We start from the raw sequence: 15,304 nt of genomic DNA, 5'->3' as shown, positions 1-15,304 counted from the left end.
TCAGTTATTTCTATAAGTATCAGCAATAAAACACCTAATGTAATACTTGGAGTGATTAATGTAAGATAAACTTATTGTCTCGTGGGGAAGCATTGCTGACTGGTTCAAGACTTGTACAGATTTCTTTGAACAAGCAGGCCAGCCACTCTCTAGCCAACACTCACTTGCCCAACCAACCAGTTACCAAGCACTGAGAAAAATCAATCATCTAAAGTGTTTACCGTATATTATTAAGTTTATTTTTTTTAATAAAATATTATCAGTATTTTTTGTTTTTACTGCTCCTTTGTTATATTTCATGAATTGTGTTTTGTTGTATAAATACAGTAGAGGGCATTGGTCAGGCTGAGCTGCGGTTGTATACAGTATACTGTATTGGCCCTATTATCATAAACTTGGCATTGCCTGGATACTACCAGAATGTACAAAGTAAGGTAGTTATCTCAAAATTTAATTTCTAGTACAGTATAAGAAATTGAACTTAAAGTGCTGTATTTACTAATAAAGTACAGAACTAAGCTATATATATGGTAAGAGTGTTAATATGACAAACAAGCTCCAGTAAATATTTACACTTCATGGGGTAGGCTTTTGATGATCAATGCTTCCAAATGCCAGTAGGCTACCATTAATTTACAATACTGTGTGGCATATTTTATTTTATATATTTAACCTGCATCTTTTTTCATCCATTATTTGACTCGTACTAAGCATGAATTTCATCCTTCTTAAACAGCCTTCATAAACAGTACTTGTCTAATAGTCGATCCATTAATTTTAGCTTCAAAAAAGTCTAAAGGAAAATTTGACGTGAGGATATATAGTACATCTCATTTACTTCCTTGGCTAATAACATCATCTTTCCAATAGAATTGATTAACTCCTGCACTGCACACCTGTTAAATGTACCAAATATGGTTCTTAAAAAAAAAGAAATAAAAGTGATATTTTTTCTTTTGACATGTTAATTGACAATCAGGAAGCACAAAAATCCAAGTAGAAAAATCTCTACCTCTTGTGGTTTAGCTGTAGTAGCCCAAGAAAGTTGCATTTTTTCAGTTGGAAATGAGGTGAGGCACTCCATAGGTAACTGTGGATTCCCTCCAAACACACAACATAACTGTCCCTATTTTCCACTTGTTACAACTTGTAATAAAGTTGTTACATCTTGTTACAACGTTTTTATGATGTATTAAAACGTTGCTACAACTTGCTATATTGGTTGTTACAACTTGTTAGGTGTTAAAACTTAGTCGAACATTGTAGCAACGTCGTAGTTTCATCGTGTGTTTGGTGGGGAGTGCCACAGTTATCTCTTTTTATGTAATAAAATTTAGAACTTGATGAAAAAGAAAAATACAAGATGTCAATTACTGGCTAAGCTCTGTAATGACATCTATCAGTGTAATGCCACATTTAACTCCCTTTTGGAGCAGAATTTTGCAAGTAGATTGCCTCTGTAACATTTTACAAATTTGTTTCCCATATGAATATTTGAGGTTTTGAAGAAGATAGATATGTATGTTTACCACATATTATTGCATATTATCTGCAGTAAAACAGACAAAAATGTTAACTGGGTAAATTACACATGAGTTTCTTTTTAACCAATTCACTGTGAGTTATGAGAGTAATTTCAAGGTGGCTTTTATTCTGCCATGAATTTGATCTTATTCAGTAAAGAAAGCTCCTATGGCATCTATATTTCCTGTGCACCAATATGCTCCTGTAAGTCATACAGTAATACAAAAAGTTTAATTTACATTCAAACAGCTCTACATATTTTATTTGTAACCAATGAAGTGGTAAGATAAATAATTGGCAAGTTTGCAGAATTTTTTATTGTACTATTGTATATTCTTTTGGAAGAAAAATACATGATATTGTAAATGCAAAGTAATAATACTTAAATACAGTACAGTATTGTGATTACAAAATATTAAATACAATATCTCAAATTAAGGGTAAATAGTACTGTATAGATATTGAATGTGCACTATGTTGTTTACTGTTCCCATATGATTGTCAATGGCTCTTAACACTATTTTCTGGGGGTGGGGGGAGCCCCATATAGTTGAGGTTATCTTGAGAAGATTTTGGGGCATAGCGCCCCCGTGGCCGGGTCCTCAACCAGGCCTCCTTTTTGTTACACATCCCCAGGAAGCAGCCCGTAGCAGCTGTCTAACTCCCAGGTACCTATTTAATGCTAGGTAACAGGGGCATCAGGGTGAAAGAAACATTTTGCTCATTTGTCTCCGCCTCCACTGGGGATCGAACCCGGAACCTCAGGACTATGAATCCAAAGCGCTGTCCATTCAGCTGTCAGGCGCCCCTGTCTAGTTCCCCGAAGCTATTTGCTGGGATGGTTACCATGTACTGGGTCACATCAGCCATAGAGTTCTAGAGGCCTACTGGGGACCCGAGCCAGAATCCGGCCCCCCCTCATAGAGACATGACGCAGTGACATTTATTTTCGCCACTTCACCGGGAAAGGCAACCATAAAGTCAGTGAGTCAAATCAAACTACTGCTGTTGGATTCAAAAAGAGACTAAAGCCTCAAAACTGGCCAAAAAAACTCCCCCAAATATGTAAAACAATCGAAGTCTCTCAAAACATGCATGAGCTTGTTCGCCCTACCTTCCCCACTCATTTAGAGGGAGGGTAGAGGTAGCCCACCGCCAGCGAACATCCCCAAGTTCAGTTCTAGTGCTGATGTTGCAGTTGCGAGGCCACCTTTCTCCCAACTGGCTTTGATGTCCTGTTTATTCAGCTAAGTGGTATGGTGCTACCCTTGGCAGCTTTTCCTTACACTGCAGTGTAGCATGAGCCAGGTCTTCAATGTGTTTGGAGCTGCATGTGCTCAGGCTGAGCTGGCATTTTTCTTCTCATTTTATGGTGTCCATTTCAGTCCGGAATTCCATCTCCCCAGCTTTCTTTTGGTTTTTCCTGCCTCCAGTTGTCAGGTTGAGAGTTTCATGATCTCTTCTGGAGATGGGCTTTTTATGCCTTTCGCCCTGGGGACATTATGTTTGTTTGCAGCTGGCTCCTTTTTTGGGCGAAGACTGAGTTGGTTGGCTTCTGGAGGGGTTGTTTGGTCATTGATGCTTGGTTGGTTCAGCTGGGGGTGCATCATGTATTGTTTGCAGTGGCACTACCTACAGGCCACCGATTCTGCTTTGGTGGATGCTTTGTGGGTTGATCCTCTTTCCTAAGTCCCTTGTTCCAAGGCTACTTTTTCTGGGGTCATGTCTTGGCCAAAAGTTTCATCCTTGTCCTGATTCCTGTGGTGCTCCCTCCACTTTGGTAAGTTCCCATGTTTTCTTCCTGTTCCATGGGTATTTAGCATTAAGGAGCCACAAGAGGCTCCCCCAGAAAACCAGTGTTAAATGTATTCATCCAACACCAATTCTGGATGAGCCCCAGTGGCTCCCTGATCCCCTCCCTCCCAGGTCGTCAGGTAGATGCCTACATTTGCCCTAGAACTGAGCTTGGTGATACCGGCTGGTGGTGGGCTACCTTCCCCCCCTCCCCAGTCAAATAAGTAGGGGAGGTGGGGTGAACGAGCTTGTGCAAGTTACAAGAGACTTCAGTCATTTGTTTACATGGGAGTTCTTTCAGCCTGTTTTGAAGCTTTAATCTCCTTTTAAATCCAGCAGTAGTTTGTTTTGACTTGCTGCTTTTCAGGTTGGCTTTCCAGGTGAGGTGGTGAAAATAAATGTCACTGCTTCCTGTGCCTCTTTGAGGGGGGGCTGGGATCTGACTCCGGTCCCTAGTACTCCTACGGCTGATGTGACCTAGTAGATGGTAACCATGTCGACAAATAGCTTCAGGGAGCTTTGGGGCTAACTGAGAAATTGGCATTTCATTATATTGAATGCTTTTCTTTTAATTATCTGCTTATACCATATTTAAAATAGATCATATTTTAACTGAAGTCATGAATTGACAAAGATACAGAGTAATGTTTGAGTGAGCAGGAGGCAGGGCATGCATTTAGGTGAAGGAGGGAGGTCCCCTCAGTGGTGCGTGGAAGTACAGTACCTACCATGTGAGCATGCGATTTCAAAATAAATTGGCCCATAATTAAAGGAATTTCTTATTTAGTACAGTACTCTGTTTACTTTTCCATATAACATATTTCATTATTGGCAGATAAATACAAAACTTTGAATCAATGTACTCTACAGGTATTTTGCACTATTTCTTAATGTAAATAAGAAGGAGACATGCCCTTCTTGTTTTTGTGTTCTTTTCTTAACAAGTTCGTTTGTTGTTACTGGGCTCCTTCAAAAGAATGGAGAGAAAATCAGCTTTGACCAAATTTATAGAAAGTTTTACTAAATGTATTTCTGAGAGCTAATACATTACTTATTGCTGATCTAGAGAAGGTGAGAAGGATTTTTGTCTATATTTTTATTGTAATTCGTATTGCATAGTTAAATATTTAATAGCTACCAATTATTAGTTAGGAATATTGCACAATGATTGTTAAGTGATTGCTCTAAGTTCAGTATGCAGTAGTACATTTAATTGGCCACTTTCCCGGATAATAGTAACCGATATGCTTGTACTTCTAAAGAATTGTCAAATTGTTAGAGGAGTTAATGCTGCTCTGTTTCTTGTGGGATCTTGTAGCACTTACCAGTAACCCTTCAAATGCAGAAGTCAGTCATGGACGATCATACCATTTCTGACTCCACTGTGCACAAGTCAGTGAGGGATGATCTAAAGTACTGTGAGATTTAAAAGTTTCATGTATGCAGTGGGCTAATATTTGCTGCCTCAGGCCTCCTGCGTGTGATGGCCTCAGTATTGAGTGACTGGGTAGCACATGCTGCAGCAGCTCACAGCACTGCTGTGCAGCTTGTGCCCACACCATCACTTAATAATGATGACATACATAATTGTGCTTATTTTTCAATAATAGTGTTGTTGAAGATCCTGACTGATAAAGATTATGTTCAAGGTTTAGATATCAGTGAACACAATGCTGGTTTTGATGTTCACAGCAGGAGGCAGACATCTACAGCACACAGCTGCGTTTTCGTGCATCTACACACCGTGAAACGGGACCTCATGCTCCTTTAGAAAATAAGCTTGTGTAAAATTATTCATATTGATGATTTAGTGACTAGGATTTTGATAATAATAGCAGTGTTATGGCTAGAGTTAGCGATGTGCGTAGTATATTTGGAGGAATTTTGCAGTCAGGTGGCCACATCAGCTGAGTAGCGTGTGGTACTATGCTGTGCTTGGATTTCATTACCACACCCACCAGAACTGCTTAGTAGTTCACTGTGGTGCATAGTGATGTACAGTGTACAGTATTTGATGTATCTGTGGTGTATTTCTGTATTACAAATACTGTAATATTATTGACAGCCCAGTGCAAATATTACACTTGAAAAATGGTAAAAGCATTACAGATACATAGAATATATTATACTGTATATTAAATGCATGCAGTTGCAGTTTCCCACAAAATATGTGGGGGCTAGGCTGAATGATAACAGGTTATGAAAATATCACACCCACTAAAACTGCTTAGGTGTTTGTTATGGTGCGTGAAAATATAGTTATATATAACGTGTATATGCAGCATAATACTGTAAAGGCATAAACACTATGTTTTATTGTTCTGAGAGTATAATATTGTATGCATATTAGTGATGCAAATATATTTGAGCATTTCAATGTTCCACACATTTTATTACATAAATTTTTCAAATTACACTCTCTTGAATAATATTTCTGCACAAAAACAGAAAAACAAAAGACACATTGAAATAAATATCTAAAATTATCTTGAGAGCAACTCTTGCCCCATGGAGAGACCAAGACGACTGCCACTGGCCTGTTGCTTCATGAATGCTTGTGAATTGTGACGTCATTGCGAGATTTCCTGCTTCAATGCAGCCAAAGTAAGTCTCATATACCATATATCTTGGCGGATGAGACGACACTTGAATCTTAAACAAAAAAAATTACCCCAAAACCAGGGGTCATCTTATAGACCAGGTACAAAAGTAGGGGCCTTAAGATTCTACTCAAATAACACCTTATAAAATATTTTTTAAGCTATGTATTAGATTGTGAATACAAAAACACTAACTTCAGAATCGCATACAATCTTTTGTAACTATGAGTCAGAGAAGGTTGCTAGGGTCTTGAAAACAGCTCTTGTAGTGTCCACAATTTTTATTTTGCACTGAAATCCAATGGTTGCTGGGTGTTCAATAACCTAAACTTCACAGATGATTTTGGTGTTTTGGGGGGGGTCGTCTTATATGGCCAATATGAGCTAAAACCCTAAAACTCAAACTGAAAATTGGCGGTTGTCTTCTCTCATAGTTGCCTTATCTGCTGATATGTATGGTAATTGTTTTTGTTTATTTTTTCCCTGTTCAGGGAATGTATTTTAACAATTTTAGAAAGATAATTTTTTTAATTGATTTTCCTTACACACTGGGGGAGGAGGGGCATGTCAGCTGTAAACAGGAATGCAGTGCAGGGGGTTAATGCCCCTGTATGCAAGGACTGATTTTTGTAATTCTAGTAAGTAATCGGATCACGGTCTGAGATTGCTGGAATTGCAGGCTGGTTTGTCTTGCTGAAATTTCTTGGTCTGTTTGACAGACAAGTCCCTCTCGAGAGGTACTGTATGTCATGCAGGCTAGATCTCCTTGGAAAGTTTGTGATCAAATTGCATCTCTGTTGGCTGTTTGGGGACTTCTTGCAAGTGCTCTAAATCCTGATGAGACCCAAGAGGCTGGTTAAGTTGGTTTTTGTGAATATAATTAGCCGGGTCTCATAAATTTCTAAAGCTTAATAAGCAGAATAGGTCTCTGTATACTTTGAAGAAAGAGTTTGATTATTTTGATAATAATTATTTTTAGAAATCATACCATGTTTGAACTGGAAAGAACATTTTAGATCTTGATACTGCAAGGATAAATTATTTTTTCAATAAACTGTTTTGTTGTTGATTTACGTAAACATAAAATTTTGTGGACATATTATTTAGCTGAACATTGTCTTTCCAAAACCAAGCAAAGTGTTTTTTGTGTGTAGGGAGCAGCTTGGGAGACAGTCCAAGGTTTCCTGGTAATTCATGTAGTCTTACCTGTTAAGGAAAGTTGCATAGTCATGACTATGATTTGGAGAAACATTACTGCAATTCTTTAAGAATAAGCGTCTTCTTAGTGATCATTTATTATCATCTATCCTGTTTTACATGTGATGAAAAGTAAGCACAAAGTTCTTAGGGTTGTGAAGTCAATATTAGCCAATTTCTCTCAACTTAATAAGAAATATATCTGTCTCCAAGTGAGAATGCAGCTTTACCAAGATTATATTATAATGGTTATAAAATTCAAATATAGTACAGTAGTTGCATATTTCAGCCTTGAGTACTAAATTAGGGAGAACATAAATAACTGAGGTGTCATACTATATTGATGTATAGCAAATAGTATAAGTCTAGGGGGAGTCTCACGTGGACATTATTAACATAATCTTTATATATGTATATTTCATTGTACATTATAAGGACACAGAGACTGGAAGACTGGGTGTAATAGATGTATTTTCTTGGTTTCTTTACAGATGGGGCGGAGGGTCTCTTCGGTAAGTGATTTTTCTCATCATAGCCATTCAGTTAGGGTATTAAGCACTCATATTAGATAATACGCTCACTGTTGTCAGCTAAGCAAGTCACCTTTATTGTCACCTATTATAATTTCTTACGACTTGAATTTACATGTTCACATTAGCCAAGTATCCCTGTATCAATAGACTCAAAGATATTAAAGGAACACAGTACTGTACTATGACATGATTGTGTCAGCTTGTAGATGTGCATGGATTAGCTTTTGTGTCTGCAAAGTTTTTAGGCAAGTTTTTGGAAGGGAATATCACCTGTTCAGCTTGGCACACAAGCAGTATTATCTGATAACGTTAGATATACAGTACTGTATTTATGTACTGATTTTGAGAGATTATATAGTATAGCCCATTTTCAGTAACAATTAAATGAGTGATTTTTACTCTGAAATTAAAATTTTCCATGGAGATTATATCATTTGCACAATACACTATAACAATAGATTGGCTAAAATCATCTTAATTTTCACAAAATTCATTACATATTATTTGATTTATATATGTAAGAACAAGTTAATATAACAAAAGCAGCCATTTGCTCATTGATTTGCTTAGTGGCCATGATGATTTATTTTCTCTTTATTGGGTGCCATGCTTTTGACCCTATTGAAAACTAGCATCATTGTACATACCCTTCCAGTCTTTGTATCCTTATCAAATTAATCTGAAGAAATATGTGATTGTCCACACAGTTTCCTCCCCCTGTCTTAGCTGTTTTTAAACATTATGTGGTATAATATTGTATATTGTCATTTAGTTCAAAGTTTTTAGAAAATTATCAATGGCTTTTATTGGGCTGAACTTAGAATATATTAATGTTAACAAATTGAATTGAAAAGCTTATTTAAATGAATTTAACAATTGTAAAGAAATTTTATTTGAAAATTCAAATTTAAAGAGATTTTATATATTCAGAAGTTGAGCAAACTTTGATTAGAACACCCTGTGCTTCATCTCAGTGTTCACATCTGTTTTTTACAGCCAACGTCCGATATCCTCATGGCCTTGAATATAAGCGAAAGAGGACAGCCTTCACTAGACACATGATCCTTGAGCTTGAAAAGGAGTTCTTAGTCAATCAGTACCTCACAGGGGGGCGGAAAAGGGAGATAGCCCAAAGATTGCGTCTCCCAGAACAGCAAGTCAAAATTTGGTTTCAGAATAGACGGCAAAAGTGGAAGAAGGCTAACAAAGGAAGGAAATCTGGTAACAGTTCAAAACAACCCACTTCAGATCAAAATATGCCATCACAGCCCCAGAGTGCACAGGCACAGCTACCAGGCCAACACCAACACCTCACACAGCAACCACGTTTCTCACAGCAGCAGCCATATGCTGAGCAGCATCATGCCAGTCAGCATGGACCACAACGACAGCAGTTCCAACAGCAAACAGGGCAACAAAGGGGTACAGGTTCAGGAACTGGGCAACAACAAGCAGCACAACAGCCACAAGGACAGAGTTGGCCAAGCCATTCTTCGGCTTATCCTCACCTAGGGGGTAGGATGGTACCTCCTGCCTTGGTCCCCATCTCTGTGCCGTATCCACACAGTGCTCCTGAAACACGATCCCAAGCACAAAGTCCTGCTTGGTCACCCAGCTCCGGAGGCACACGGGACTCAAACCAGTCAGGGCCACCCCGTTCTTCTAGCTTTGATTCCCTTCTTTAGTGCATATAATTATGCTAATACTGAACTTTATTTGTAAAGCCATGGCTAAAGCTAGACTGATGTCATTCCCAGAGACTCCTCCTTCCCACCCTGTCCTGCTCTTTCTTTGGCTGCAATCTCTTGAGCATCATTGAGCAGGACAACCCATTTGTGGAAGGTGGATCAACCTCCTAGATGGGTGAAGGAGGTAATAGAGTTGTCTCAGGGTCTTGGTGTCTTTGTTACTGAAGACTATTGTAAGCCTCGCAGACATGTGCCGAATGCTACAGATGGGATTAAAAGCCCTGTGAAACAAATATTTTATGTTAAATATACTTTACCATTATTTAAACATTTTGGTATGTACTGTATCTTTTATTATACAACTAATTCTTCTTGAGATAATAAAATGTTTTCATTTTCAGTAAGGTCCTAAACTGTAAAGTGCTTACAAAGTCTGAAATATATAAAATGACAGTTGCAATAGCCTTGAGCAGCATCTCATTTGGGGATGTTTCTGCCCATGGCACATTTCACAGAACCTCGCAGGCCATTTATAGGCCACTTTACATCCCATCATTTACTTATAAAGCCCTGCGCTATAAAAAAAAAATATATTCTTGGTGAGAATCTTTATAGATAAAATACAGTTAAAATAATTTTGATGCATTACAAATTTGCTCTATTTATGTTCAAACACCACACCTTGATTGCATTTTTTCATTTTTTTCCATATCTTGTTTTTATATTTTTCACAGTAGGTATTTCATTTTGTGAATTTAAGAGATTAATTATAATTACTGTACGTTGAAAAGGTATCAATATTTCCATCTTTTACATCTCTTCAGTGATAATATAAATTTCCATCCTTGAAAAACTTTACTGTGTCATAGAGTAAAATGCTTAAATTGTTGATCTTAATTGCTTAAAAAAGTGCTTAAAGAATATTAGTAGAAACTCACTAATGTCATCAAAACCAGTGAAATAATTTTGTTAGAAAACATTATAAAAATAATGTATTTTTTTATCTTCATTATCCTGGTTAATAAGAATCTTGATTACTTCGTGAGTAATATACAGTACAATATATTAGGAAACAATTCACGAACTTCAATAAACCAAAGCAAGGTTATCATATTGTTTGTTGTGACAGTGTATTATAAACCTGCAAATACCATTTCCACTGTAAATTATGTTTATGGAGACAGTTATCAACAGTTAAAAAAGCAAAGTGGATTTAAGAATGAAGGTTAGAAAACATTGAATGCTGTATTTGATAGCATAAAGTAGACAAGCAACAGTGTTTTTTTTTTTTAACTGGGTACTGGATTTTGATCACATATAGTACTGTATTGCACTGTATTTTAAAAGCACTTGTACAGTAACATAATAAAGAATTCATTACAAACTCCTGCTAGCAGTTTGAGTAGAGCTGAACCATTTACAAATCTGAATATATTTACTATACAGCATATTGTATACTGTATTAGATACATTATTTATAATGCCAATTAGATTTTTCCTTTGCAGTTTTTAACTGTTAAATCTGATTTTTTATATAAATCTAGTAGGAATTTGTTTGAGGAATTTAACTTTAGTTCAAATATATCCAGCAGAGGATTGTGTGATTTTTGTATTGCACCTTTTTCACTAATTGAATGAATATCCTGTTTATGCATAGATTTAAGTTAAATTAAGTATGACTTCTCATAAAAATAAGGAGCACTTTTATAATCAAGATCATTTTTTGATAATACGTATAATAACTGGCAGTGTTTTGAAATCAGCTTTTTATCAAGCTTTTAATTTACCGGTACTTATTTTTTAAATACAATAGTTGTTTTAATATTAACAAATATTTTGATTGAACTATTTTCATTAGGGCTATCATTACGATGTTCAAACATGTCCCTTTTTTCTGACATTATACAAGTTTGAGTTGTATTTGTGTGTTATCTGTCCATGTATGCCTGTATATAGATATAGGTTAGATATATACAGTACAGTATTTCCATGTGCTATACAACAAAAGCAGAATACCATGGAAATTTTGGTAAGGTAATGAACCAGTTGCTCTTATTTGTTGTTTGAAGAACAATTATGGGAGAATCTTAGATTCACTTCAAGAAGCTCCTCTCAATGGTCACCTCTCCTCCTCAGATATTTATTTTATACGTCGATACATGCTCTGGAGCTTAATTTAACTGTCGTCACCCGTATCATTGGTTCACAAACCTCCCTAAGACATCATGTGTTTTGCTCTCTGCTGCAATGCTGCCTACTCCTTGTCTATTTGAGTTCCTTTAAGTGCTGTATACAATTGTATCATTGAAGATGGAAATAACAACTAGATATTGTATAACATTTGCAAGATACCCAGACTCATTTATAAGGGGCACAGAACATGTTCAAGAGTAAAAGGTTGTATTCCTCATACCTTTTTAATGTGAGAAAAATTATGTACATCATGAGGATCACATGAGAAACATTATGTACATCATGAGGATCGCATGAGAAACTATTATGTACATCATGAGGAACACATGAGAAACATTATGTACATCATGATGATCACATGAGAAACATTATGTACATCATGAGGATCACATGAGAAACATTATGAACATCATGTGAAACATATGAGAAATATTATGCACATCATGAGGATATCATGAGGAACACATGAGAAACATTATGTACATCATGTGAAACATATGAGAAATATTATGCACATCATGAGGATATCATGAGGAACACACAAGAAACGTTATTTACACTTTAGAATAATGAGAAACATTATATCATGAGGAACATTTGAAAAAAACATTGTATACAACATGATCATGTGAGAACCATTATGTACACCATGAGGAACACACGATAAACATTACGTGCACTAGGTGATAAACATTATACACGTTTGAGAAACATTGCATACATCATGAAGCAAATTTGAGAAACAGTATATACATCATAATGGCCATGTGAAAAACATTATGTATGTTATGTGAGAAACATTATGTACACCATGATGAGCATGTATAATGCACATCAATGTGTACATCATGAGGAACATGTGAGAAATATTGTGTGCATTATGTGATAAACATTAAGTACTTCATGTGATATCAATTACATACTGTACAATATGTGAGAAACGTGAAAATCATGTGGAAAAACAATATGTAAATCATGTGAAAAGCATTATTTGCATTACATTAGAAACAGTATGTACATTGTGAGAAACATTATGTACATAATGTAAGAAACATTATGTATATTATGTGAGAAACATTATGCATATAATGTGAGCAACTGTATGTTGTTCATGACAAACATGTGATAAAAATTATGTACTTCATACGAGAAGTTGTACACATTACAATGATCATGTGAGAAACATTATGTGCATCATGAGGAACATGTGAGAAACATTATGTACACCACAAGAAACACGTTAGGAATATTATGTATAGTACATCAAAAAGAACAGCATAGAAACATTATGTACAACATGAGGAACATGTGAGAAACATTGTGTACATTATATGATAAACATTTTCTACATTGTATTTAGAAACATTGTATACATTTGAGAAACATTATGCATACCATGGTAGAAACATTATAATAATAATAATAATAATAATAATGTTCAGTATGCACATAATGAGAGAAACATCATGCACATAATGTGAGAAATATCATGTTCATAATGTGAGAAACATTATGCATATCATGGTAGAAACATTATGAACATAGTGTGAGAAACATATGCATCATGTTGTGAGAAACATTATGTACAAAATGAAGAACATGTGATAAATGTTATGTACATCATGAAGTACCGTGATGTACATGTTATGTACATCACGGCCCTTGTGGATTTGTTCATGTGAGAAACATGTTATACATGATGATACATGATGAGGAGCATGTGAAAAACATTGTATGCATCATTAGTAACATGCCAGAAACATGCACATCATTAGGAACATGTGAGAAACATTATGTACATAATGAGGAACATCTGAGAAACATTATGTACATAAAGAGGAACAGCTGAGAAACATTATGTACATCTTGAGAGAAGCATTAGGTACATGTAAATAGCATTAGGTACATCAAGACGAATATGAGAAACATTATGTATATCACGAGGAACATGTGAGAAATATTATGTACATCATGAGGCAGTTTTAACAATAATCCAAGCTGATACTTGTTTTAAGTTTCCATGTATATAATCCGGATCTATCCAGATTCTTTATCTTTACCATCATCAAAAAATAATTTGAAATAGGTTTTAAGCCATCATTTTAAGGGTTGCATTGTGGTAATGTCATGGTATTCTTGAAAATTAGAGTGTTCTATTGGTGAAACCAACAATAACAGACATTAACTAAATTTACTTCTCCATAATTCTGTACAGTATAGGAATAGTTTAATAATAGATGAGAAATAGCTTGACAGAATGCCGAACTGAAGGTGCTGGTGGAATATTGTTGGCCGTGTTAGTATGCATGGGCATCGATTGCTGAGGAACTGGAGATTTGTCCAATTTATCACATGTATCACATTAAAATGACACCTTCCCCTCTTTCCTCATTCTTGTTTATATGTGCACATAGTGATGACAATTAAACAGAAATCTAATACTGTACAGTATTGTAGAACAAAAATTATTATTGCACATGTATTTTCTTTCCAATCATCAGGGAATTCGGTGTTCGGCAAGTTTTAAGATACATGCACATCATTTAATATATAATTCCCTGTTTTAGTGTCAGAATATTTTGAGTCATTTTGGCCTGTATGTGTGTTCCATATGTCCATTCTCCATACCTGAGTAGTAATCAATGTCCATGATGCTGTCTTAAGTGATTTACAGTTACATAGCTATAAGTAATTTATAATGATTTAAATTGAATTCAGAAAAGGAAGTGTGTGATCTGTAATAGTATATCCACTGAATTATTGACACCTGTATAAATATAGAAAGAGAACAAATACAGTAGTGACAGTATACTGTATTATGGTGATGCCTATACAAAAGTTCCTGTAGAAAATCAATACTGAGTAGCAATCTTTCATACTACGCATCTTTTATTGCCTTACTAATTAGGGAATCATGCCATTTTTTATGATAAGTGATGGTAATGATACCAACAAAATGTATATATTTGTTAATTTTATTTGAATTAAAAATGCAAATGGTAACCATAAATGACTTGCAATCAAATGCACAATTATTTTCAACCAAATAAGTATTAGTATAGGCCAATGCATGCCCTGTTTTATAATATTTAAGTGTTCATGGTATTGATATATTCATGAAACGGTATAAATATAGACTTAACATAAATATGTACAGTAAGAACATAGAGAATTAAGTCACAGTTAATGTAATATTTTTAAATATTGTAAATTGTAAATTATACAACAAGTAGATATGTTGTAAGTTTTGTTTTAATAATTAAATCTGTATCATTAAAATTGTATTATGTCTAAATTATGAAATGTCTTGATTTTTAAATAAAATACTTCAGTAAATCATCTGTTTCATTTATTATTTTTGTAATACCAAAATGAAGTACATGCGTGCCTTGCACAGCACTGAGTTCTCACAGAGCTATTTCTCTCTAAAACATTGTCAACAAAAAATAAATCCCTTACAGCAATGAATACTCACCTATTTGTGCTTGCGGGGGTTGAGCTCTGGGATTGAGTGTGTATGTTCAAGTGTAAGGAGTAAGGGTGGGGAGGAGTATGCTTACATATCAGTGCTTACTCATCAGTGACTATGAGGAAGTGAGGTTTAGCTCTATGCCCTGCCTACTAACCTTTTTGTACTTGTTGTACTTGTTGCATTATCGCTTAACTATTCTGACATTCGAATTCTTTATCAAATCTGGCTTTTAAAGTTTTGTATGGAGGAGGCATCCACAACTTTTTCTTTTAGTGTACTCCAATTGCTGACCACCTGTGCAAG

General features: G+C 35.5%; 1 protein-coding gene across 5 annotated transcripts in view; it reads left to right on the top strand.

The window, feature by feature from the left end:
- Positions 1 to 15,304, top strand: part of LOC123745239 (protein bric-a-brac 2) — a 107,642-nt gene that overhangs the window by 59,767 nt on the left and 32,571 nt on the right. For 3 of the 5 annotated variants that reach the window (XM_069300649.1, XM_045725553.2, XM_069300648.1), the window contains exons 8-9: positions 7,607 to 7,627; positions 8,645 to 14,865. The exons of 1 other annotated variant lie outside the window; for it this stretch is intronic. In XM_069300649.1, the coding sequence (XP_069156750.1) occupies positions 7,607 to 7,627; positions 8,645 to 9,333 (710 nt within the window). In that variant the 3' untranslated portion in view covers positions 9,334 to 14,865. Of the gene's footprint in view, positions 1 to 7,606; positions 7,628 to 8,644; positions 14,866 to 15,304 lie in introns of those variants that run through there. One more of the 5 variants, XM_045725554.2, reaches the window with a different exon arrangement.

The sequence above is a fragment of the Procambarus clarkii genome, chromosome 44 (assembly GCF_040958095.1).
Source record: "Procambarus clarkii isolate CNS0578487 chromosome 44, FALCON_Pclarkii_2.0, whole genome shotgun sequence".
Lineage (NCBI taxonomy): Eukaryota > Metazoa > Arthropoda > Malacostraca > Decapoda > Cambaridae > Procambarus > Procambarus clarkii.
Note: the sequence above shows the minus strand (reverse complement) of the source record. Positions and strands in the feature narration are given on the sequence as shown.